Source organism: Natator depressus, chromosome 7 (assembly GCF_965152275.1).
Source record: "Natator depressus isolate rNatDep1 chromosome 7, rNatDep2.hap1, whole genome shotgun sequence".
NCBI classification, from domain to species: Eukaryota; Metazoa; Chordata; order Testudines; family Cheloniidae; genus Natator; species Natator depressus.
The window spans coordinates 45,457,430-45,480,404 of record NC_134240.1 but is presented as its reverse complement, the minus strand read 5'-3'; the positions used below and the strand labels follow the sequence as shown (position 1 = coordinate 45,480,404).

At 45.3% G+C, this 22,975-nt stretch overlaps 2 protein-coding genes across 3 annotated transcripts in view; one reads left to right on the top strand and one right to left on the bottom strand.

Annotated features, from left to right (window-relative positions):
* The window catches only part of DCAF1 (DDB1 and CUL4 associated factor 1), a 104,036-nt gene extending 88,172 nt beyond the window's left edge, over nucleotides 1-15,864 (top strand). For both annotated transcript variants that reach the window (XM_074958296.1, XM_074958297.1), the window contains exons 23-24: nucleotides 8,488-8,743; nucleotides 15,062-15,864. In XM_074958296.1, the coding sequence (XP_074814397.1) occupies nucleotides 8,488-8,743; nucleotides 15,062-15,120 (315 nt within the window). In that variant the 3' untranslated portion in view covers nucleotides 15,121-15,864. The remainder of the gene's footprint in view (nucleotides 1-8,487; nucleotides 8,744-15,061) is intronic.
* A 3,698-nt stretch (nucleotides 15,865-19,562) lies between these two features.
* RBM15B (RNA binding motif protein 15B) lies at nucleotides 19,563-22,692 on the bottom strand. Its single transcript, XM_074958300.1, has one exon. The coding sequence runs from the start codon at nucleotides 22,690-22,692 to the stop codon at nucleotides 19,987-19,989; it is 2,706 nt and encodes a 901-aa protein (XP_074814401.1). The 3' UTR covers nucleotides 19,563-19,986.
* Nucleotides 22,693-22,975: the final 283 nt, after the last annotated feature.

Below are 22,975 nucleotides of genomic sequence, written 5' to 3'. Positions count from 1 at the left end.
TCAAACACTGAAAAGTTTGGAAATGCCACAATAAAGGATATCCGTGAAAATTTTCTTTGGCCCTCTTGGGAGCATACATTATGACAGTCTTTAATTACATAATTACATACTACTTTTCAATAGTATGCCTGCCTCATTCAGTGCACAGAATGGACGGTGCTTACTTAATGAGCAGCTATTCAATATTTTTTTTTCTCATTGTTCAGTGTATGGCCTTACGCCTTATTTGCTGCACACTGTCCAAACCCTAATCCGAAGACAAAATTGTTAATTTCCTCATGGGCTTTGCTGTGGTGCCCATCACTACAATATCTGAGTGTTTCATAAATATTAATGAATATATTTTCACCCCACCCCTGTGAGATGAGGAGGTATTATCCACATTTTACAGGTGGGGAACTGAGGCACAGAGATTAAGGTCAAAATGATCCACGCATTTTGGCTGCCCAATTTGAGGCACTTAGGACCTGATTTTTCCCAGCACTTAGCATTTTATAGCACTTTATATGTTCAAAACAGATCCAACTGATTTCAGTTGCAGCTTTGAGTGCTCAGCACTTCTGCAGACTAGTTCTCAGGGTGTCAAGTCAGACACCCAGAAAATGCAGAGCATGCAGTTAGTAATAGCGATCACATGTGATGAGTTTGGATTAAGTGACTTGCCTACCATCACATAGGAACTCTGTGGCAGAGGCAGGGATAGTCCAATTCTCCAGAGCAGCATTCAACTGCCTTTATCATGAGACTGTTCTTTTACTTCTTGCAGTCTCTTGCCTCCTTCACTACACACTTTCCAACTTCTGCAACAAGCAAGGCAGCGATTCTACAGACAATAGTCTTGTGCACTACACAACCCTGATTCATCCCCAAAGCAGATGTGAATAGCACTGCTATTCTCCCATCATAATGACAGCAGTACCTGAAATAGAATGAATGAAACTTAAGGTTTTCTTTAAGAAAAAATATATATTTTTTGAGGTTGTACCTGGCATCTTGTGTGATAGTGGGGCAGCTTGCTTTTCATTATCTCCATGTTTGAGTTGGAAATACAGTAGCATCTTGCTAACTTGTACTAATGACTAGGGGACACCTTGTGAATAACTGAATTTTGGGAATTCATGAATCATAGTAGTAGTAATAATAATAATCCCTCTTGGTTCACTTATTTTTGCCATCTAGTTTTCAGGGGTCAGATCGGGTACTAAAAAATAGTAAGATTTTAGTTCACTGCTGATGAAATTGCACAAGAAAAAGAAACAATGTTGGCATTTAAAGTTGCCATCAGGCTTCGTTGTCAATACCCAATTGTGATGAATCGGAACAATAATCCTTCCTATCGACCTCTCATTTCTGGCTGTCTGAGGACTCAGGCAGATATCACCTGTGTCTTTTTACACTCAGGTCACATTTTAAAGGTGGTTCTTTACAACCATAAGGGCTAGAGATTTAATTTTTTTAAATAAAAGGTGAAATTCTGGAGCTGAAGGTGATACCCATCTTGATGAGCTACTCCAGGCCAGCCTGATTGGAGTTGTATTTATGAAGCTTGATGTTGTACTAACATGGGTCAATAAGGGTGTTAAATCATATGGTATCCTATTATTATTATATTTGACTGTAAAGTGAAGTGCACCTTCCATGGGTGTTGCTGGTATGGGATGCTGGACTTCAGGATGGAGGAAATTTCTGTGAGCAAAATTCATGATGCCTTCAGTTTTGTTCTACTCTTGTATCAGCTTGATTACAAACGCTGATCTGCCCTTGCTAAAGGAGAGCTTTGTAAGGAAGCTGGTACTGCCGTTGCAACCTTAGTTTATATGCAGAGTTCACCAATTTAGTTTTAAGATGTGATTGATTTTAAAACATCTTAGTTAAACTGATACAAACTCCTGTGTGGACACTCTTATTTCAGTTGAGCTTTAGTCAGTTAGGAACAGGTTAAACTAACTTGAAATAAGTGTCATAGAATCATAGGACTGGAAGGGCCTTGAGAGGTCATCTAGTCCAGTCCCCTGCACTCATGGCAGGACTAAGTATTACCTAGATCATCCCTGACAAGTGTTTGTCTAACCTGCTCTTAAAAATCTCCAATGATGGATATTCCACAACCTCCCCAGGCAATCTATTCCAGTTCTTAACCATCCTGACAGTTAGGAAGTTTTTCCTAATGTCCAATCTAAACCCCTTGTTTCAATTTAAACCTATTGCTTGTTGTCCTATCCTCAGAGGTTAAGAAGAACAATTTTTCTCCCTCCTCCTTGTAACAATGTTTTACATACTTGAAAACTGTTATCATGTCCCCTCTCAGTCTTCTCTTTTCCAGGCTAAATAAACCCAGTGTTTTCAATCTTCCCTCATAGGTCATGTTTTCTAGACCTTTAATCATTTTTGTCGCTCTTTTCTGGACTCTCTCCAATTTGTCCACATCCTTCCTGAAATGTGATGCCCAGAACTGGACACAATACTCCAGCTGAAGCCTAGCACGGAGTAGAGCAGAAGAATTACTTCTCATGTCTTGCTTACAACACTCCCTGTGTCCACACAGGGGTTTGCACCACTTTCACTAAAACCGTTCAAATCTGTGTGTAGATGCTATTTTTGGTAACGTTGGGCAGGGTCTCTTTTTTTACAATGCCCTTTAATTATTATTTCAGCTTGTTTCCTGTTCACCTTATAACACAGTTAAGGCTAGCAGTGTACACTACAAATCTCCTGCAGGGGCTTTTGTTGAAGCCAGGTAAAGTCAGCACTTTGCTATCAAATGTCAGTAGAAAAGTGGGGCAGGCATTTTATGCATGAATCACAAGGGCCATAGATTAGCGTGGTTCTGTGCATATTTTGATTATCAGGAAGAGCTGATTCCCTATTTCTTTGTGTATTTCAGTGGATTTCCCATGGTAGCCTATGCATGTTAACATATTTATACCACAGGGATGCTGAGGATAAATGTTGGTACAGTGCTATGAAGGTGACATTCAGTAAAAGTGTTCAGCATTCATAAACAGAACCTCTTTCTGATTTTAACTTACTACAGCATTTTTAAGGGAAGCAGCATTGTCTAGTGGCCTGGTGATTGTGACTCCTGGTGTATTCTTATCTCTGTCACTAATGTGGTGTTTTTATTTAGATTTATAGAGCAAAAAGAGGCATCTATGACCTTTGACAAGTCATTTGAAATAGGATTTTCAAAAGCATGTACGTGACTTAGGAGCATAAGTCCCATTGAAAGTCGATGGCATTTGGGCACCTAAGTTACTTAGATGCTGGTAGAGGTCCCAACCTTAGTGCCCGATTATCAAAGTTAAGCACCTAAATCCCCATTTTAGGCATCTGTGTGGTGACCTAGCTGCCTAAACCAGCATGTAACTACCTAAAATGGGTAATTGTAAGGTGCTTAATCCATATTTGAAAATTGGACAACATGCTGATTTGCCCATCCGGTTTCTTCGGAGTGTTGAATTTCTCCTTCCTCAGATGCAGACCCGTTTATACCACAGACACACAAGTTTTGTTAGTTTATTTCCAGTGGAGACAGGTGTGCATTTTGATTCTTCTAGATCTGTTTGCTATCTCCATTGACCATGAGGGTTGGCCAGCTAAATTGGGGACGTTGGCAGGGTTAGATTCTGGCTTTGCTGGTTCTTCTCAGATCCTAGAGGGTAATTTGCTCTTCTGCCCAGAACACCCTCTCTTGCAGAGTTGCACAGAGTTCTGTTCTGTCTGTCACTCCCATCCAGTGTGTATGGTGGTCATTGGGAAGATTGTCACATGGTTGGGGTTGGGGTTTTAATCTGCATATGGATGACAAAGCTTTGTCTTTTCTCTGAGACATGAATGGTCTCACCTGATGAAGATAAGGGCCTGCATTAGAATCAGCTGGTATGAACTCAGACCAAGTAATGGTCTGATAGAGGAGGGGTTCTCAAATTTCATTGCACTGCGCCCCTCTTCTGATGCCAAAAATTACTACAGGACCCCAGGACGGGGGACCGAAGCCTGAGACTGCCCAAGCCCCGCTGCCCCAGGTGGCGGGGCCAAAGCCCGAGCCCCACCACCCTGGGCAGGGGGCCAAAGCTGAAGCCCAAGGGCTTCAGCCCCAAGCAGGGGGCCTCTAAACTGAGCCCTGCCACCCAGGGCTGAAACCCTTGTCCCCGGTTATTTTGGCTAGAAAATTGCAGCCATTTTTACTCTTACTTGTGTATACTGTGCCACAGTTAGCTAGGCCTTTCACTTATGGATTAGATTACTACATTGTCCTGTACAAAGAGTTAGGCTTAAAGACTGCTCAGATATCAACGCAGAATACAGCTGCCTGTTGTTTAGGGGTACCATGTTGCATCTATTCTTCCAAATTGTACTGGCTTCCAGTTTGCTTGTGTGTGCAATTCAGAGTGCTGCTTTTGGATCTTTAAGGCATAGATTTTAATAAGTATTTAGGCATTGCTGCACTCAGTGTTGCAATGCCTAAATCTCATTTTCAAAAGGGATTTAGGCACTTAGGAGCCAAAATCCCATTGGCTGTCAATGTGATTTAGGCTCTCAACTGCCTAAATTCCTTTTGAAAATGAGATTTAAGCTCTTAAATCAGTTAGATGTTTCATCACTGAGCGCAGCAACCCCTGAATACTTTTAACAATCCGGGCCTAAAGCTTTGTATGGTTTGGTTCTGTTACTTGAGGCGCTCCCCTTTGTCAGATCAGATAGGGCACTTTCACTTGGTCCACCTAGACCAGAGATTCTTCAACTGTTCCACCCTTTGCAGCACTCCTTCCATGAATTACCTCCCTTCTCAGCACCCTAGCCCCCTATGGCTTGGGTCTCAAAATGTTTCCTTCTGTGGCCCACCGGCAAGGGTAGATCACAGTTCGAGAATATCTGCTTTCAGATAGACAAGGTACGGGAGGTAATATATTTTATTGGACCAACTTTTGTTGGTGAGAGACAACCTTTCGAGCTTACATGGAGCTCTTCTTCTCTGTGTAAGCTCAAAAGCTTCTCTCCCTCACAAACAGAATTTGGTCCAATAAAAGATATTGCCTCACTCACCTTGTCTCTCTAATATCCTGGGACCAACGTGGTTATAACAATACTGCATATGCTTTCAGATAGTTATTTAGTATCTTCTGGCTGCCCTAAAAAACTTGTACATCTAGGGACTGGATGCAAGGTGTTCTCCATGCAGGCCTCTTGGCTCTGGGGCTTGTTCCTCCATTATTCCATCACAACGAGAATTTGTTGACTTTTGTGGGACAGTGTAAGGCTCATTGCTTTCATCAGGCTGTAGCCTGAATGGGAGACTTGAAAAATGAGTCTGCCTTACTGGGGTTGGGGAGATATCTGTGTAGCTGAGTCAGTATTGTTGTGGTGTGTTAAAATCAGGGTGGACTGATTTAAATCAAAGATTTTAATAATGATTTAAACTGGCAAGCAAGAAACCTTGATTTAAATAATTGATTTTTTAATCTTATTTTGCACTGGTACTTTTTAGTTACTTTCTTTAAAAGTTCATACTCGATAGTTGATATAAACATTAAAATCTGTTGGTTTGCAACTAAATGTAGCCTTTCCATTAAATTTGATGGTTCTTTTTGCTAACCACTAGGATAAACTATATCTATACCCATTGAAGCAATTCTGTTACTCAGTGTACTCTTAATTTTTACCTTTTTTATTGTTAGAAAAGGTTGGGTGACTCATTTCTTATTTACTAGATGATTTTGTTTACTTACGTTTTGTGTCCAGCTGCATTTGGATGGAAATTGGAATTCAATTAAAAATGCACAAAACCAGCATTTTAAAATTGTTTTTTAGTTAAATAAAACAACCTTAAATGTATTGGATACATAAGAAAAAACTAAGTTTATTAAAGCATATTTTGCATTTAAAGCTGATTTATTAAACAATGGAAGTATATACTGTAGTTAGTGAATTGACTGATGGTTTCTCATCACCGTGGGCCAGATATTCAAAAGTATTTTGGTGCCTAAAAGTGCAGATAGATTTCTAGTGAGAGTTTCAAAAATGCTTAAACAGTTTAGGTACCTAACTCCTATTGAAAACAATTGGAATTGAAATCAGTAGGAGTTAGGTGCTTTAGAACTAGGCGCCTGTCTGCATCTAGGTGCCTAAATACCTTTGAAAATCCGGTCTCTTGGTTTTAGAATTAGTAGAGCTCATCTTCTGCTACTTGACTTTTATTCATAGATTTGAAGAGTAAAACAAGCTTTCCTGCTTTTTCAGCTCCCACTTGGTGTCTCAACTTTGAACTAGCTCAAATGAATTAAAAAAAAAAACTGTCCACCTGCCAGCTAAACTGAAACCAAAAGTAATTAAGGTTAATTCTGCACAGCACACTGAAAATACTTTTGGGAAAATGTTAATATTAGCATTCACTCAGTTGTAAAGGCTCACAATAATATAGTACATGACATTCTGACATATTTATAAAACTCAAGTTGACCTAAAAATTAGATTTCCCCCCCCTGATTCTATACATACATATTAAAGCTGCATCTTTTAACTCATTGAAATTGGAGGAGGGCTTATTGATGTAGCATATTGGTTTTTTATTTATTTAAATTATTTTAACAGTTTATAGTAAATTTAGGCCTTTACCTAGATTGTCATTTTGAACTTAAACAGGTTGATTTTGAAAAAGAAAAATGTATTTAATTTAAATAAAAACTGATTTTAAAAAATCCAGTTTTCTTCATTATTAATATCTATTTTTATCCACCCCATTTTAAATTATGTAAATACTTCCAGTGAGTGAGAGACATACTTCGGAGGCCTTTCATGAATCTAAAAATAATAGAGCTCACTGGATGGATAAAATATCAGGGCTTGCTGCTATTCCTAAATTTCCAGCTGTGGACAGTGAGCTCAGTAACCCTTCATGCTGTGGATGCACATGCTTTTGGAGAGCATTTACCTACTGCTTTTAGGTGTAATACCCTTTGTATGTATGTGTATTAGACAGACTTAAAGTGTGGTGTGGGGGCGCAAAGAAGATGGGGCTTCTCTTCCCTTAGCACAGGGGTGGCCAACCTGAGCCTGAGAAGGAGCCAGAATTTACCAGTGTACATTGCCAAAGAGCCACCGTAATAAGTCAGCAGCCCCCCATAGGCCTCTCCCCCCGCTCTCAGCAGCCCTCCATAGGACCCCCCGCAGCCCCGCCAATCAGTGCCTCCTGCTCCCTTCCCAAACCTCCCGATAAACTGTTTCCTGGCATGCAGGAGGCTCAGAGGGGGAAGAGCGAGGGCATGGCAGGCTCAGGGGAGGGGGCAGGAAGGGGTGGAATGGGGGCAGGGCCTGTGGCAGAGCCAGGGGTTGAACACTGAGCACCCCCCAGCACATTGGAAAGTTGGCGCCTATAGCTCCAGCCCTGGAGTCGGTGCCTATACCAGGAGCCACATATTAACTTCCGAAGAGCTGCATGTGGCTCCAGAGCCACAGGTTGGCCACCCCTGCCTTAGCATAACTCTGAAAATGAAACAGTCCCAAATCCGTCAATGCCACAAGAAGAGGCAGGGTTGAATATCTCAGTCGCTGATGGGTTTGTCAAATATTTCCCAACTGCTTTATAATCTTGCACGGTGTGTCCTATATACCCTCTCAGAATCCAGAGGTCAGTTAGGTACTTTTCCTACCATGCGAAAATATTCCATCGGAGAAGAGGTGTGTGGGTGGGTGTGATACAGATGCAAGAATGTTAAAAGGGGACTGAAGTTCAGAGACCTGTTGGTGCAGCTGGTATCCTCTCAGTTGTGTGGAAGGAACACTGAGCGCTACCATCCTCCTCATCCCACTCATAAAACCATGTTTATACCAGAAATGGCTTTCAGGCTGGAAAGGGTTTAATTTATGGCATAAGAAATTCAATCACTACAAACAAACAAAAATTCCCGTGGATTGTTTTCTCCTCTTTAAGCTGTTCATTCAGCACACTGGTAGAACGGAGACCCTGATTCACAGTGTTAATTTCAGTAGTGAGGTTGCTGAGCCACTTTAAAGGCATTTATAATCTGAGGATTGAGTGGCTCGTGGTTTGGTAATGGGATAATAGAGATTTTCACAGGACCTCAAATCTCATCCTGATCAGCAGTGACCAATACCAGTTACTCTGACTGAATTAATGGTCTCAGTCCAGTTGTCAAGAAACAGCTGTCTGTATAAGACTGGCATGAGGCCAGGAATTGTATAGAGCTGGGACTGAACTCATGTCCCTCTGCAGATCCGTGTGAGACATGTTGGCAAGTAACATCGTGGGGTGGAGGCTTGTGATGCTACCACCTTGTATTATACCTGTTTTATGGGTAAAAAGGACTTTTCCAGGGCTGTCAATCTAGCATCTATCGTGATTTAAGGGTGAAGAGGGTAGAGTTTACAAATAATGTTGGGTGACCTTTAGTTTGGGGAGATATACATTTCCCTCATTCCCTGATATACTTTTACATGTCCTAATGGGCTCTTTTGCTGTTGCTGCAGGAGGAGGAAGAACAAGAGGAAGAGGATGATGATGAAGATGATGATGATACAGATGACCTTGATGAACTAGACACTGACCAGTTGCTGGAGGCCGAGCTGGAGGAGGATGAGAACAATGAGAATGCTGGTGAGGATGGAGACAATGATTTCTCTCCCTCTGATGATGAGGAGCTTGCCAACTTGCTGGAAGAGGGGGATGAAGGTGAAGATGAGGATTCTGATGCAGATGAGGAAGTTGAACTGATCCTTGGTGATAGTAAGTATACTTCTATCCTGGTGGTCACAGGTGGTACCATCCTCACAAATATGAAAGAGAGAAATTTTCCCTCTGGAAAAATTGATTTCTCTCCTCCCCTCCCTGGATGAAAGGCACCGGTTCCCACACTCAGTCAGCTTTAGGCCTCCCAAAGTGCGTCACTGGTAAATACCAACCATGGTCTGACGGAACCACCTTTGTTAGATCTAGGAAGGAAACTGTTTCCATCTTTATTCTCAGATACACTTGAGAGAATTTAAAAGCAGGTTTTGCAACTCCTTGTGAAGGATTGTTATATGTATGCTCACAAATCCTGCTCTCCAGAGGGACCCAGACTCTTCTCTTCTCTCCTCTCCTCTGTTTATACCCTCATAGAAATAAAAAGAAAAGAAGTACTTGTGGCACCTTAGAGACTAGAAATGGGAAGCCATTTTCTTCCTTGCTGGTTTGAGCCTCTTCCATTTGGCTGATGTACTTTCACCTTCTGCAGTTACTTGGAGAATAACCCAGCATGGCGTTTCTGAGCTTGCTTCTTCATTGTCCCTGACCGTTCCAATGCTAACCTAGCTCTGCGCATAAGGTTGAAGTTGTTCTCCCTCCTGGTTTGGAGAAACAGAGACTTCATTTAAAAGAAAAATAAATAAATAACAGTTTTGGAGTTTGTCTAGCACTTCAATTTTGAAAACGTTTAATAAATCAAGAGAGGATGACCTTGCGGTTAAGGTGGCACTGGATTGAGACTCAGGAGATCTGAGTTCTGTTGCCATCTCTTCCACAGATTTCCTGTGTGATCTTAAGTATTCACTTAGTGTCTCTATGCTGCAGTTCCCCATCTGTCAAATGGAGGTAGTAGCACTGCCCTACCTTACATGAGCGTTGAAGATAAATGATGTTTGAGGTGCTAAAGTATTGCAGTGATGGGGCTGGATGGGAACCGAGACGGAAACCTGACCTCTTTGGTGGCAGGTTGGAAGGCTTCGAGTGGCAATTCTCAGTTTCTGAGCTGGTGTGGCCTTCCACACTAAGTTCAGAGTCTCTTACTGGCAGACTCATCCATGCTCTTCTTCTGTTTCATTGTAGTGCAGCCCTGCTCCTCTGTGATCAGACTCATGAATTTGGGGATAATGCCCCCTCAGGTCTCCAGAGATTTTCTTATATGTATGTCAGTCAGTCCGCAGTTCTCTTGAAGGTGGTAGGTATTTTGTCCAAACAGGACATTTGTATAGGTCTAATTAAAAATGGATTGCACTTTAACACATACTTAGCAGTATTATTTTGTGAGAGTGGGGTTGACCTATGACAGGGTCCTAAACTGAAACTAAAGGAAACCTCCGTTTAGGAGTCACCAGTGCCAGGAAGAGAAGTCACTAAAACTCGGTCCTGCAGGGCCTTTTCACCACTTTCTGGCCCTTCTGCCAGAGGGGGAGACTGGCATTCTGTGCTGCATCTGCCTCACCCCACTTACTTTACTGTTGGAGGAAAGACAAAGTCCTGTGGGGCTGCCTCTGGCTTGTCCACTAACTTCCTGTTTCCTCTGATGGGGCTACAAGGCTGCTGTGAGCACTCAGCGGCTGGGTGGGGAACACCCAGTAGGAATGGTAAGGAAGCCACAAGAACCTGACATCTCTGCACTTTGGTTTGTAAGGACCCAAGGGGAATGGGTGTTGAGGACAGGTAGGTAGCAGACACTGGTGGGAAGGAGAGGGGAGGTTACACAGAAATGGGTGAAAATTTGTGCACTTTGAAAAGGAGCTTATTTGAACTTGACTGTCTTTAAAAACCTCTGCATTTGCAAGTAAATTGGCTCTTAGTTCCGATAAATAGCTGTAGTGTATACATGTGGCATTTACATCAATCTGTGATTGAGTCTCAGTAGAAGGGGAGGCGGCTGCAGCAGAGAATAAGTGATCATCTGACATCCAGGCAATGTGAGTACATCTTTCCTGCTCAGGACTTTGAATACTGGGTTCACAGACATCCCTAGGTGGCTCCAAAATCTCAAATGGGCGCCAAGCATTTAGACTTGATGCCTAAAGTATTAGGAACTACTCAGTCTAGCGCACTGAGAAGCACATAGAAAACTCCAAGCTTACATGGGAAAGAGAAAGCAGAGGCTTCCATTAGAGAGGCCAGCAGGTAACAGATCTGACACAGGGGCAGTAGTTAAAAGTAATCATCCAACTCTTGATTCTCGAGGGAATTAGACACACCTCACCACTCATTCCTGAGCAGCCTCCGGTTTATAGAAGGGGAAGGGCGTGAATGTAGAGAGGTGAGGGGTGGGGCGTTACTAATATGGCAGTTGGGCATGTGATATCAAGTTTATTCTGGGTTGTTATTATTCAGATCTAGATTTGGACTGGTGGTTTGAGGTTGTCAGCCCTGCAGTGAAATTGCAGCCTGTGAACACTGGTGAGGGGGGTTTGTGAGACCCCTTTCCAATGGGCACATTGAGGGGAAACAGGCTGGCACTCACCTATGCTCCACCAGAGCACTATCCATGACTGGTTCCCACCCCATCGCATGTCCCCTCCCAGCTATCCCCCACCACATCTCCTTGTTACCCACTTCATTTCTTGGTGTAGTAGAAAATAGGGAGGAGGTAGAAAGGAAGCAGAAGAAATGGGGGTCCAGGAGTTGCTGATCCCTTTCCTGTGTATGTGGTGGCCTGGGCCATGGGGAGGGAGCTAGAGCACAGCCTGGCGAGGAGGAGCAGCCGGAGCAGTTGGCTGGTTCTCTTCTTGCTCTGGCTCCCCCTGCTGGCCCTTGTGCTTCTGCAAATACCTGAGTCAGGTGCTTTTTGTGTCTCAATTCAGCATCTGCAGTTTTGAATGGCGCCTCACTAGCCATGCCAGCTAAAGTTGGGGTAGGATGGAAACAGGTTTGGGAGTAGGGGGCATTTTGGCCCTGGACACAGTGCTCCTAAGGACAACTTTGCAGAGATACAGCACTATGGGGTGTTCTTGTTCAGAAGCTAGCCAAAGCGGTTTGTGGGGTAATTCCTTTAGACTTCTTCCCACTGCCATCAGTCACAAGGCCTACATGAGTCACCAGGCAAAAGGGACTTGTCACAGCTCCACCTGGCCCACTGAAGAAGTTCCAGGCCTTGGCCAAAGGGGTCATTTATGAGTAGCATTAGCACCCCTTGCACTGAGTGCACTGCCTGCTCAGAAGTTGCTGAGCAGGTGCCCTGTGATTTTGGGCTACTTGAAGCTCTACTTTGAACTTGTATAGCTGCAGCTAGCCCTCCAAAGATGCAGGGAATCTCAGAGTCTCTAGCTAGGCATGGAACTTCACAGCCATGCTCTGGTCAGGTTGCACTTGTATGGTTAGCTGGGTCCTGTGACGGCTCCTCTTTTTGGACTCAGCTTTGTCAGGCTAGTGTGGTCCAGGTCCAGCATGCATCTTGTACTTACCTAATCAGAATCTTCTCCTCTGCCTTCCCTGAGGCTGCAGTCACGTTTAACAAGTTCCCAGCCATGGGGAGACCAGTGAGCCTCAGAGACTCTGATCCTTGTATTCACTGCTTAAGAGTCCAATCTTGAGATACACTATCCAATGTATAACACTTTGCCTCTTCTCCCCTGCCCCCCAGTGGTACAGGCCCTGTGAAGAGCTTCTGACTGGCCATACTGGTATTTCTTGACAATCCTCCCGAACCTTGGCACAGTTAGTATGCCCGTGTACAGTGTGGGGACATAATAGTTAAAGGAACAATGAAAACAGGGAAGTGAGTGACCCTGGTACTCATGTCATGGGCGGGGAGGAGTCGCCTTTTCAGGAATGACCTGTGAAAACCTTTAAAATGTGCAGATGTTCCTCTCAGCCTCGTGCATCACTTGGGTTGGAGGGGATCTGTTTGAAGCTTGGCCTTTCTGGACCAGGGCAATTTCTGCGCCCACTGGGGTTCTTGCAGAAGCTCGTTTCACTGTCTGAGTCCCTGGGATGTACTTATGAAAACGCTCCTAGAAAATGTGGGGCTATCTCCCCTTTGTAATGCCCTACAGAAAGCAGCTCAGCAGGAATTCGGATCCAGGACCTAGGGAGAAGCCTCTTGCTGGCAGGCTGAACTCTGGTATCTGCAAGAAAAGTGTCTGATTAAAATGGGCATTTCAGTCCCTCTTGCTGGTGACTGGCAACTCGCAGCAGAGTGACTTGTTTTTGAGTGTTTAGCTGAGCTGTGATCTGCTATTCTAACATCTAGAAGGGTGACTGCCAAGCTAGTATGTGAGTTCTTTACAGGCGTATGTATTTGCAGATTTAAGGGTTTGTGTTGAGAACAGCCAGCGTTTGAATGGAAGAGCCCTACAGGACCCAGTGAAGCGTTGTGCTCTCCCTCATGGCAGTTATAAGAGGTCTGTGTGGTCTCACTTGGGCAGTGTGAGAACAGTTGACAAGATAAGTGCTTGCAAACATCTTGAAAGGTTCTGTGCTGTCTGGCCAGTGGAGTGATAGTGGTTTGTTAAGAAGGACTGAGGCATACATTGGGTTGTTAAGAAGAACACGGCTGAATGCTGATCAGCCAAGAAATTCTTTCCCTATGAGATCAGGATGCCCCTCTCTCATTCAATTCCCACCTGCTATTAATAAATAACTTATTTGTCTGCCTCTTTTCCTCTCCATGTTTTCTGGACTCTTCAGATCTGTTGTCCCTCCTTCTTCCCCATGTAACTTAGTTGCTATTTTACAGCAGCACTTTGTGGCTCAGCTCCCATTGCATTGCCATAGCTTCTGCTCTCCTAGGCTTTACAATAAAGGCTGAGACTTGATTGGCTGGTGGGTCACCGCACACATCTGAAAGGGCAGCCAAGCATTTTGGGCAGGAACCCTCTGGAACTTCAGCTTCCCTTCAGCTCCCCTGACTTTTCAGCCCAGCAACTGCTGTCCCTTGCCCAGCCCTGCCCCATGGCAGAACATGCAGATGGGTTGACTTGTACTTTCCCTTGAAACTTCTGAGATGTGTGGCAGCTGGTTCTCCTGAAGTGGTCCGAGATCTTGGCCCAGCCTGGCCACAGAAATCAGCAGCACCAGAGAGTTGCTATAAACATTTCCTCTGGATAAATCGGGACCATGGAAATAGCTCCCAGATCATCTTTTTAAGCAAAAGGAAAAGTTGAAAGGAGTCCCACTGCTTGTGAAGTACTCCAGTTGGGCTGGAGGAGACAACACAGCATTGAGTTGTCTGGGCAGTGAGCTTGTTATATGGGATAGTTCAGAATATAAAACATTTCTGTGACTAAGTTTTGCCAACCCATTTTTCCTACCCATATTAAAGGTACCTACAAAGGGGAAAAAACAGGCTTGTGCCCTGAGCTACTCTCCCTCCCTCCCCCCCTTTTTTTTTTAAAGGCCTAAAAGGTTTGTCCCTGTTTTTATGAGGCTTTGCTTACACTGGAAGGCTCTCCGGAGAGCTCTCGTGAAATGTAAGAGGTCATAAGAGACTGGAAGCTGAGGGGAGAAGTGACTTTTGGTTACTCTTTAAAATTGCTTTTAACACCTAGTTAACTATAGCACTCAACAAATACTTAGGAGAAAGACCGTCTTTGTTAAAGATTCAGTAACCATGTCACTTCAGCTAGGGCCTGAGAACTCATGATATGCATCTCTGCCACTTTATACTCCCCTGCCACATAACTGAGGGAACTGGACTTTCCTGTTTAAAGTTAAAGCAAGTGGTGGTCATGGGGGAGGTGGGACTGTTGGCAAATACTTTCATGTCTTCATTCTGCTTCACAAAGCTAAAAAGGGCAAAAGCCTGGTTTTTAGAAATCCTCTGCAGGTCACCTTTAATGAGTGCTGTGCAGCTAATTCATTGTGAAGTGCTTTGTGGGAGGTGCTACAAATGATGGTATAAATATAATGAATTATTGACTTTCCTCACTAATGAGGTCCCAGCAGTGCACTGCCTGGAAAGGCAACAACTGTTCAATAAGAATGTAGCTTTTGGTGTCCAGTTTGCTACATAATGAACTAGTAACTTCTGCAGAGGCCACACTTCAAAGTGGGATGTAGTTTCTTGAAATGTGTGGGATGACTGTGTGTTGCAAAACCACATCTGTCCTGTCCCAACAACATGAAGTTACATCATTTATATGTTCCCAATAAGTTGTGCAAATATCTTACATATGAGTAACCTCTTGGTGGAAAGTTCCAGCTCCTAATGCTAAGGAGTTCATTGGTCTGGGGTCAGTTTGCTTGAGCAGGTGGTGGTCATCTCTGGTAACTGACTGATGCAGAACAGGCTCCATTATTTAGCTGGCCTGACAGCTGCATTTTTTCACATACACCAAACAAATAACCCATGTGTCCCCTTTCCAGCTGACAGCTCAGATAACTCTGACTTGGAAGACGACATAATCTTGTCTCTGAATGAGTGAGGAGTGACAACCACACAGGGTGTTGGCATCAGGAGAAGTTCCCTTCGCAGAAGACAAGAGACCAACTCGGAAGCAATTTCTGAGCACCCCTTGGGACATCCAAGGAACTCCAGCCCATCAGTTGTGTTTGTTTGGGTCAGATTGAGGCGCTTGAATAAACAGACCAGGGGCTAGGCCTCTTTCTCTCTGCCTTTTTTTTTTTTTTGTTAAGTTTTAATTTTAGGCTGAGATGAGACTCTCCTCTCCACGGAAACGTCTGAAGCTATTTCAGAATATATTTTCTTTGTACAAAGTTCTTTCCTAAAGAACAAAAATAGTTTTATATAAAACCAAAAAAAAGCAAAAAAAAAAAAAAAAAAAGGCAGGTGTTATAGTAAAAAGAGTCTGAACTTTGTATCAATCTAGTACCTTGTTACCACGGGTCAGGCTTTGGGGGAGAAAAATTGTTTAAAATGAACAAAAGGGGCATTTTTACTCAGAGTACTAAATGAATAAGAGGATCATGGTTTCTAAAATTGCTGAGAAGTGAGAATTTTTTTTTTTAAACAGGTGTTGCCATCTGCTGCTAGCTTGTGTATGTGTCACCTGCCTTCAGAGAAAAGCCCAAGGGGGTAACTGAACCTCCAGCCTGCTTTAAGCAGAGGTTCTTGCTGTAATAGCAGCCAGAGGGGGAGGCTGACACCCTGGTATTCATGGAGACAAGGGGCTCTGGGATTGCAGTTTGGACCCTTTCCCCCCCCCCTTGTGATTCAAGGTTTTTTTTAATCTTTTTTTCTCCCTTTCACACCCTCTGTGGAAACTGCAAATTGAAGGTCTTTCTTTAATGTAAAGTGTATTTATTAAAAAAATAAAATACAAGTCCTGTCTCTACGTATGGCTGTGAGCTGTATTCCCCCTCAGACCTGCCCAAATAGTATTTGACAGCACAGTATCTCCCAGGACACACCAAGCAGCCTTCTGTAGGAGAAATGGCTGAGTTGCAACACAAAGAACAAGATAAATCAGGTGGGAGGAAGGAGCAGTGCAGCAATTACAAAGAACTGTTAACTTAAGTTCTGTCACAGAACTGAATATGTTTTGTCCTTCACTCACTTAAGGCTGCCCACTAGAGCTATGCCTTGGACATCCCTGACAACTCTTCCAGATTCCTCTTTTTACCAGGTTAGATCGAAACAAATATTTACTGATTAACAGCATACTTGGTCTTCCTCAGAACAAAACTTTTACTACTGTGATTTAAGATATACCTGAACATTTATTACACTGTTATGGGCCCTACAATATCCCACTGGGCTGTTGCAGAAAACCATTGTGATATTAACACCAGAGAGGAATAGAGATAAGTCAAATGAGGTGTTGCTGTTTACAAGATTGCAAGGGCCCCACCTTAAAAATCACCTAGGTTAGGTGCCTTTTTGGCTTTAAGTTACACAAAATCCAGGCCCTAACAAAACCCACCACATACAGCCTGGTGCTCAAAAAACATGCCACCACTTGGCTGTGGTTGAAAAAGTCTCTCTTCTGAAAACTTTTACAGCTTTCTTAACTTACCCTGGTGAGTCAGAGCAATGCTCTAGCTGGTTTGCTCTCTTGCCTATTCCTAGAATTCAGAATGGGAAGTTTGCACACAAAGAGTGATGTTTAGTAGAGAGCAGGGAGGCCCAGTGAGTTCCTCTCTCCTCCTTAGCTCGAGAGTCAGGCCTGCACTACCCTGAGTAGAGTGTTTTTAACTACAAGGGGAGATGGCCTTTACTCTCTGTCCACCCTCCAACAGTTGCTAATTCACTTTGTCTATCCTAGAGAAATTAACCATTTGGTCCACTTAATCTCTACACAAGACTGTTTCAGACAGGTTACATGCATGCTAAATACCCTCACAGTATGCCTACAGTGCCACTTCAGCTGGGGAGATTGCTGGTAACAATACAAGTAGTACGTAATGCTGCTACTGTTGTCAACAGTGCATCAAGGGCTTTTTGAAATCTCCCACAGGGAGCAGTGCCAGGATATGTACCCTAGGGGGCATGGACATACTGAATGCTTTGTGCTCTATCCTACCAACCCAATTCTCCAGTTGAGCAAGACAGCCTAGAAATCAGTCCAACCAGGTGCTCTTCCCAGGGTACTGTCCCCAAAAATGGCCACTGAACTGCTGCTAAAACCAGTACAAAACCCAAGTGTAGACAAAGCAGAACCATTTTTACCACCATGATGGTGTTAGGCTTTTCAGCACGTTTACTAAAACAGCCAAAACAAAACAAAAAGTTCACTGCTGGAGCTATGTCCACACTACAACTCCCAGTGCTAGTTTCAGAGTTAGTGGAAATTGTTCTGGTGTCTTTTCCCCAGTGCAGAGACGGGCTTGCATTTTCCATTATCATTCCTCCCCCGCCCCCACCACTGTATCAGGCAGGATTCACATTTACCAAGAACCATGCCTGTATGTATCTAAAAGACACCATGGGGCTGGTCTCCTACAGTCAATTAGGTGTTAAGGTCACATGACATTACCGCCTGTCACACCTCCCTAGTGTTGCCATTCTCTCACTGCATCTTCGCTGAGCCCTGCTATGAAGGAAGGGTTCTCATAGCTGGAAAAAAATGTCATAGACCTAACAGCACCCATGTGCTATTACTTGCTTGTCGGTACATTCCTCATGCCTTTTCTGCACCTAGCATACATTTGATGCTAGACAGATAACAGGCACCTGTTTTTATAGTAACTTTATTTTTTAGTTTGGTAGATGTCTGAATACTCATGACAGCAGGGGCACAACCACATCCTGGGAATGATGGACTCCATTCATAAACACTCAGCCATACTGAACAGAAACGCATTCAGGAAGCAATGGCACAAGGCTAACACGCTAATAATCTGAAGTTCTAATTACTATTTACTTGAGCCTTGGCATTGCAGAGCTCAAGTAACATTTTTCTGGCTTTGGCCTCAGGGAATCATCTGTCTCTCGAACCGTCCAATGCAGATTATATAACAAGCAGTCATTGCCACTCCACCACAGAAGCAGTAGCAGCTAGAATTCACAGCAATAAAGAGTCAGTTCACAACTGCGCTTTCCTCCACCTCAATGTGGAGAAGCTGTGACAGAAGCTAGAGTTGCTCTCTAACACTGACCATGTGGAATATTTAATAGCAGTTGGTTTCAAAGTAACACTTCAAGGTGCTGATAGGAACCATCAACACAGTTAAAACACTGAAAGCCCTAGTCAATCCAGCTAGCCTTGAACTTTGGGGGCACGGTATTATTATTGAAGCCTCATTATTAAACTCACCCAGTAACTCTATTTTAATATAATTGCAGTATTAAATAAAAGCAACAAATTGTTTACATTATTGAAACAAGCAACTGACCATGCACCAACAATGCTGTCCCTAGTCTGAAACTGCAGGATAAATGGGCTTTATTAGCGTGAATTAACCTCCCCCCTTACATAGCTTCTGCCACCAGTCATAGCAGCATATTAGCTGACAGCACGGTTTTAAAAGGGTCTTTGGCAACTTTCTGCTACTGAGTGTCTGGCTCACACCCACATGCGCAAAAGAGATTTTTGGGTCCTCCAGCATTGTTGTTTTACAACAAAAAAAGTCTGGAAATTCAAAGGCAAACTTAGGGGTTTTTTTTATTCCTGGAAACGCTTCTCTACGACTGCTAAAGGCTACCAGCGTTATAAAATAATGGTACTGTGTGGATTTTAAATCAAGTTTGGAATGGTTAACCCCCATCATTAAGATACTGAGAAATTAGAGAGGCAAATAATGTAGCTTCTGTCAGACAATCACCTCACAGATTACCAGAAGGAACCACCCTTTCTTCGGTTCCAGTTTTCATTCCTTGTTTATGCTCTTACTGCGGCACGACTTCCCAGGATCTTAGGAAAATTAACACTGTTAATTCTGTTTTTAAACAGCCAAAGCTATTTTTTCCTCCTTTAGAATCCTGCGACCAATTTAACTTTGGCAAAACCATGGCAGTTAAACTCTGCCCTATACAAAAGGGCACCTGCAGTGCAGTAAAAACTAAGCTTGTCCCCTTTATTGTTTATGTATAACAGAGGCCCAAAAGGGTTCTCTCTCCAAAGAGGAAAGGGATGGGTTTTTTCAGTCCTGCTTGATTTTTTTTCCCCACCCTTAAAAATTATCAGGAATGTCAAGCCTTGTCTACCTATATTTTGTTGAAGCTTCTTGGTCAGTGCTTGCGACTGAATGGATAAGGAAATTAACCTTTTACAAGCAGCTTTTTTCTCTTAAAAAAAGATTTAAAACTATGAAGAAGATTCACTTCTATTGATCAGGATTCACTTCCTTGAAACTTATCTACTGGGACACCTCTATCAAATACTGGAGAATTAGCAAAGTGTCAAGACTCAAATTTATAATATACAAAGCAAACAGGCCAAGAACATGAATTGACATTTCAGTGTCTCTCATACATCATAAAGAAGTCTTCCCCCAATCTTCCAGGGCACAGGGAGGGGAAATATAGGTCTGAAAAACTGGAAAGGGAGGAGGCACCATCTTTTAGCTCTTGGGCAGACAGGGAACCAGCCCCTCATAGGGCCATAAAGACCAAGATACTGCACAAGATTAAAAATCCATCAGTGAACAAGGCTTTACTGACAACTTTCCATACAGTTAAAAAATAAAAATACAGAACACAGTGGACAGTGTCACATATTAAAAAACGAATAAAAGTGGATCTATTCAAATGGTATTAAAATTAATTCAAAACTAAAAATCTTACAATTTTGTTTAAGATATACTGGGCTTCCACCAAAATGATCGGCCTTAAAAACAACTGGGCTGTGACACACACAAAGAAAACATGGAATCTGAAGAGACAGTGTGGGCTAGGCAGTGTCTTTGACTATAACTATCACCATATGTTCTTCTTCTAACTTTCCCAATGTCCTTAGTGCTGACTGGAGGTACTGCTGAGAGAATTCACAGGGAGGGAAAGCGTAAAGCATGCCTGTGCTGTCTCTGCACTTCGCCCCTCCCACAGGCAGGCTGATCACCCCAGCAGCCTGCTTCTGTTTCAAGTAGGAGACCAGATTCCTGAGAAGCCTTCGCTGCAAGCCAGGCTCCACAACAGGAAAGGTCCCCTCAGCCCCTACCCCTCCTTGGGTGGCTTGGGTAGCCAGTAGCACAGCATAACCATTAGGACTGCCTTGTTTGATACGGCGAGTTACTTCATCCAGCTTGGGCTGGTCAAGCCGAAGTCTTTGAGCAATCTTGAGCTGTGTTAACTTCCCACCAGATGAATGGTCTTTTAGGAGCCCATTGATGACACCTAGGTCTCCCTCCAGGATGTGCATAGACGTGGGGAAGCAGCTATTTTTTAACACAAGAAGCCCGTTCCAAGCAAGTTGCAGTGTCTGAGCGAATTCTGATAAGTTCTTTACTTTTTTGGTCTCAGATTTTGGTTCCTCGTGAGTTTTTGATTCCGATTCACCAGTTCGATGATTGCGTTCGCTGTCCCTTTTTTTAGGCTGAGGAAGATCAGAAGTTTCACGATGGGGTTTCTCCTCAGACACATGCCGGTTGTTCTGAAGGGAGTTACTCTGGTCTCTCTCTGTTCCAGACTCTGTAGTGTTGTTCTCTTTGCGAACCCTGTCTGGGCTGCGATCTAAAGCTAGCCCACTGGCCTTTGTCCTGCCTCTGTCCTCGTAAGGTGAATGAGCAGTCCTTCCACGGTCACTGGAAAGGCTCCGGCGTTTCCGCCGTTCTTCCCAAGGCTTGGGCACGCTGCGGTCACTGTCACTACCCCAACGTTCTCCGCTGCGGCTACGCACGGATCGGCTGTAGCTCTCCAAGTTATTTCTGCGTTCAGCATTTTTGGCAGGGCTAGCCCAGTCTACCTCTGCAAAGCTCCTGTCTCGGTCTGAGTACAGGAGATGTGGAGGAGTCCTATCTCTCACCCTTAAGTCTTGCTCTAGGCTTCTGTGCCTGCTATATCCATCAGGTAACAGCTCATAGTGCACTGGGAGTGGTGCAGGCTGGTACTGCTGGGGGTATCTTGTCTCTTCAGCTTTGGCAAAATCCACTCTAAGTCTCCTCTCCGGTCCACCCAAGGGGAAGCCCCTCATCTGCGCACAGGCAGCCTGGGCAGCATCCAGGCTTTCATACTGAATATAAGCAAAGCTATCCCCCTTCACATAGTCAATAGTCCTGATGCTACCAAAGCGATCAAACTCCCTAGCAAGGGCAGCCAGGGATGTACTTGGTCCAAGGCCGCCTACCCAGAGTCGAGTAGTAGGGTTGGCTTTACCATAGCCAATTTTGATTGGGTTCCTGCCAACAACCCGGCCAGACATGGCGACCTTTGCCCGATGGGCCATGTCCAAGTTCTGGAACTTGAGGAACGCATAGGCCCCACCTTGGCCTCGAGCAGGGCGCTTGATCACTACCTCCTCAATGATGCCATACTTCTCAAAAGCACGTCTCAGCTCCACCTCTGAGACATTATGATCCAAGTTCCCAATGAACAGGTTCCGGGTGGCTCTCTGGTCATCCTCTGGCATCAGGTCTTCCTCAGCCACTATGGGGTAGCCATAGGGTCGGCCACGCTCATCATACAGCCCATAGTAATCCAGCGCCCTCTCCCGCTCCCGGGAGAGCCCAAGCGCAGCAGCCTCCAAGGCAAAGGCTGCAGCTGCGGCATGAGCATGCCGGGGCCTTGGCTCCCTCAATAAAGGGCTGGCAACAGGCGAGAGCGACCTCTGCTTATACTGGTAAGCGCTGTGGATGGGTGGCAGGTAGCCCAGAGGCTCTGGGGAGGGCACAGGTGGGGGTGTGCGGCTCCTGCGACCCCCACGCAGATACACAGGCTCCACCTTTAGGGGACGATCGTACAGAAGAAGCTGCCGGGCCCGGGCGTGTCTGCGGGCATCGCGGGCATCCCCTGGGTGCCGGAAGTTGACATAGGCGACACGGCCGAGCTCGGGCGTGTGGGAGAGCTTGACACTGATGTCGCCAGCGCCCCCACTCGCGAACCGCTGGAACTGGCGGAAGAGCCCATCCTCCAGCAGCTGGTCAGGCAGCGCTGCACTCAGCCCACTCACCAGCAACGTCTTGTACTCGCAGGAGCCGGGTGGCTCCACCACCAGCCCTGGCGAGCCCCCCAGCGGGGCCAGCAGCAGGGAGGGTGCTGCCCCTGGCGGGGGGGCAGCCAGCAGCAGTGACGGGGTTACCACGGCCCCCGGGAGGGCCTTGGCCTTGGCGGCCCCCAGCGCCCGCGACGACGACGAGGAAGAGGTGGAGGGAGGGGCGGCCTGGCTGCTGCGGGCGCTGGAGGCCGACCCACCTCCCGCCGTGCGGTGGTTGGAGTCGCTGCCCCCGGCCCGCTCGTCACCGCGGTGGCTCCGGGAGCTAGAGGCGCCGCTGCCACCGCCGGGCGGGAGCTTGTCCCGGCTACTGCGGGAGGTGCCCGAGCTCCGGTGCGGGGCCCGCCGGCTGCTGCTTTCCCGTTCTCGCTCCCGGGGCCGCTTGGCGGCGGCGGCTCGGCCTCCCCCCGCCCCGCCCGGGCTGGGGTCCCGTTCGCTGCCCCGCTTCATGGCTCCGGGGCCCGCGACTCAGGAGGCGCCTCCGGCGGCCGGCGCCATCTTGGACAAAAGGGAACGAAGGCGGCTCCGGAGTGCGGCCGCCGCGCCGCGCGGGCCATACGTCATCATTCCGCGCCTCGCCGCATAGTGGCGTCAGGAGTAATGGCGAGCTAGCGCCGAGGCACCCGCCGCCTGACAAGGGACAGCCTCCCCCCACCCGCGCGGCCGGAGTCATGTGACGTACAAGAACCAATGGGATAAGCGACAGTTACATCTTCGCCTCCTGACAGGGGAC

What these genes read in the sequence shown, in the direction of transcription:
- RBM15B (XM_074958300.1), bottom strand. Translation starts at nt 22,692, where the DNA reads ATGAAGCGGGGCAGCGAACGGGACCCCAGCCCGGGCGGGGCGGGGGGA.